This window comes from Setaria viridis, chromosome 1 (genome assembly GCF_005286985.2).
Source record: "Setaria viridis chromosome 1, Setaria_viridis_v4.0, whole genome shotgun sequence".
Lineage (NCBI taxonomy): Eukaryota > Viridiplantae > Streptophyta > Magnoliopsida > Poales > Poaceae > Setaria > Setaria viridis.
This window is the reverse complement of record NC_048263.2, coordinates 33,590,405-33,592,561: the sequence shown is the minus strand read 5'-3', so window position 1 is coordinate 33,592,561 and position 2,157 is coordinate 33,590,405. Positions and strand designations below refer to the sequence as shown.

At 56.5% G+C, this 2,157-nt stretch overlaps 1 protein-coding gene across 1 annotated transcript; it reads right to left on the bottom strand.

The window, feature by feature from the left end:
• Positions 1-2,157, bottom strand: LOC117852414 (uncharacterized). The gene is made up of 2 exons (XM_034734546.2): positions 917-2,157; positions 1-422 (listed from the first exon to the last, which is right to left on the bottom strand). The coding sequence occupies exon 1, from the start codon at positions 2,048-2,050 to the stop codon at positions 974-976; it is 1,077 nt and encodes a 358-aa protein (XP_034590437.1). The 5' UTR covers positions 2,051-2,157; the 3' UTR covers positions 1-422; positions 917-973.

The following is a 2,157-nucleotide window of genomic DNA, read 5'->3' as shown; positions in this document are numbered from 1 at the left end:
GACAACAAAGTAAAACCATGCCCGTTTTATTTTATTTTTGCGAAAGAAACCATGCCCATTTTGCACATGCCGACATGCGACAAATAAACGAATGCCGTCACAGGTTCCAGCGGGGCTATTTCAACATCTCCCTCCAGCCGCTGCTATCTTCGTCGAGTCAGACTCGATTATAACCGGTGATTCTTCCTTTTAGGTTCACGAGGAAATGATGGATAACTGGGTGCTTGTTTCATTACCGCACACAAGCAATCCTATCAGCTTCAATTCCCTGCTGCCCATGCATCATCTCCTTGTCATCCTTTCCTTTATGTCATCCATCCCTGTCCGTCTCCTAACCCCGGGGAATCGGCACATCCTTTTCAGGGTGTTTTCCTCCCCAGAAGGGCATCATTGTAGCCAGATCGCAAAGCTTCACCACGAATCTAGCAGAGTCAGACCACACAGGGCAGTTCAACGATTACCCAAGAGAAAGTCCTCAGTGGACCACAAACGCTACAGCATGTACCAAGTTAGAAATTATGCTAATATCTGATGACCATTCAAACTTGGAATGAGACAGAAAAGGACAAAAAAATCGAAACATGAACCTGACAGTATATACCTTGGTCCACAACACTGGATATATAATCATATTTCTCAACGTATAATCTTATATACTGAACTCAAGTACTCAACACGCTCAGCTCTGATATCACAAACCTTTATTCAACTTGAAAAATTAACGTAGGAACAGAGGATACAAACTTTATTCAACTTTAACATTAACAGAGGATACTTAATTTGAGTTAAGTTTGCACGACAGAAATTTAATCAAGTGACAGAACTTACAGGAGTGAACGTATATAAAAGGGGATTATTTCTGATATTGGACTTCAAAGAACGTATAATGCAACTGCAAGGATACCAAAGAATTTACCAAGAGCCATATATCAACACCGTTTGCCCAATAATGATGATCGCCATGGCCGCAGTCTCAACCTTCAATTAAGCTTGGTACGATCCACGATGGGGACTCGCCACGCATCGCCATGTTCCGGCCGTTAAGCCGGCACGCAAGTTTCTTGGAGCTCCGGCTCTCCAGGCTGAACGCCGACACGCTGTAGTTCACCTTGGTGGGACGCCTGTTGCTCACCTCATTGATGCTCACAGTGTAGATGGTGTTGCTCTCGAGGTTGCCAAATCCCGCCGTCGGCACCGCGAAGCCGTGGAGGGAATCGATGAAGAGCGCGCGGTCGCCGATGCCGGCGAGCTCCTGCCAAGCCGGATTGACGCCGCGGTGGTTGACGTGGAAGGCCTTGGAGAAGTCGACGTCGTCGCCGAAGAGGTACATCCACTTGGACTTGACGAGGAGGAAGAGCTCGTCGCCGGCGACCGCGAGGCGCGCCTCGGAGGGGAGCTCGACGGCCGGAGCCGGGATGACGGCTGCGACGGCGAGGGTGACGGCGTCGACGATGGCGGTGCGGCAAACGTCCTCCTCGAAGACGAAGAACTTGCCGCCTGCGTAGTTGATGCTGCTGGCGTTGCAGTCGGCGAGGGCGGGGATCGGGGCCCATGAGTCGGCGGCGGGCGGGCCGGAGGCGCAGAAATGGATGCCCTCGCCGCAGGACACCATGACGCCGTGCGGGGACCAGTCCCAGGCCAGGTCGTCGGTCTCCTTGAAGAAGGCCGGGAGCGGCGGGAGCGGGCGGGTGGCGCCGTTGAAGGGGTGGACGAGGGAGGCCGCGAGATCCGTGGGGTCGACGGCGAGGGCCCACCCGTGCGGTGACGCGTAGAGGCGGCGGCGGCGGTGGTGCGCCTCCGCTGCGGGGCGGGGCAGGCGGAGGTCCGGGTAGATGCGGTCCTCCCGGGGGCAGAAGAAGAGCCGGGACGGGGAGGACGGGAGGAGGAGCCACGGCGGCTGCGGCGGGGGCGCGGCCGCCGCGTCCCCCGCCGCCGAGCGCCAGGACGAGCAGACGGAGCGGAACCGCGCGATGTCAGCGAGCTCCGTGATCCCGCCGGCGATGTCGGTGAGGAGCTCCGGCGGGAGGTCCGACCAGCCCATGGCGGCCATGGCGATCGCAATTCGCAACCCGTATGCGGGGGGCCGATCGGCGATCGCGATCTGAATTGGGCCTTTTGTTTCTGGGCTGCGGCGTTTGCGCGACGGGAATACCGATT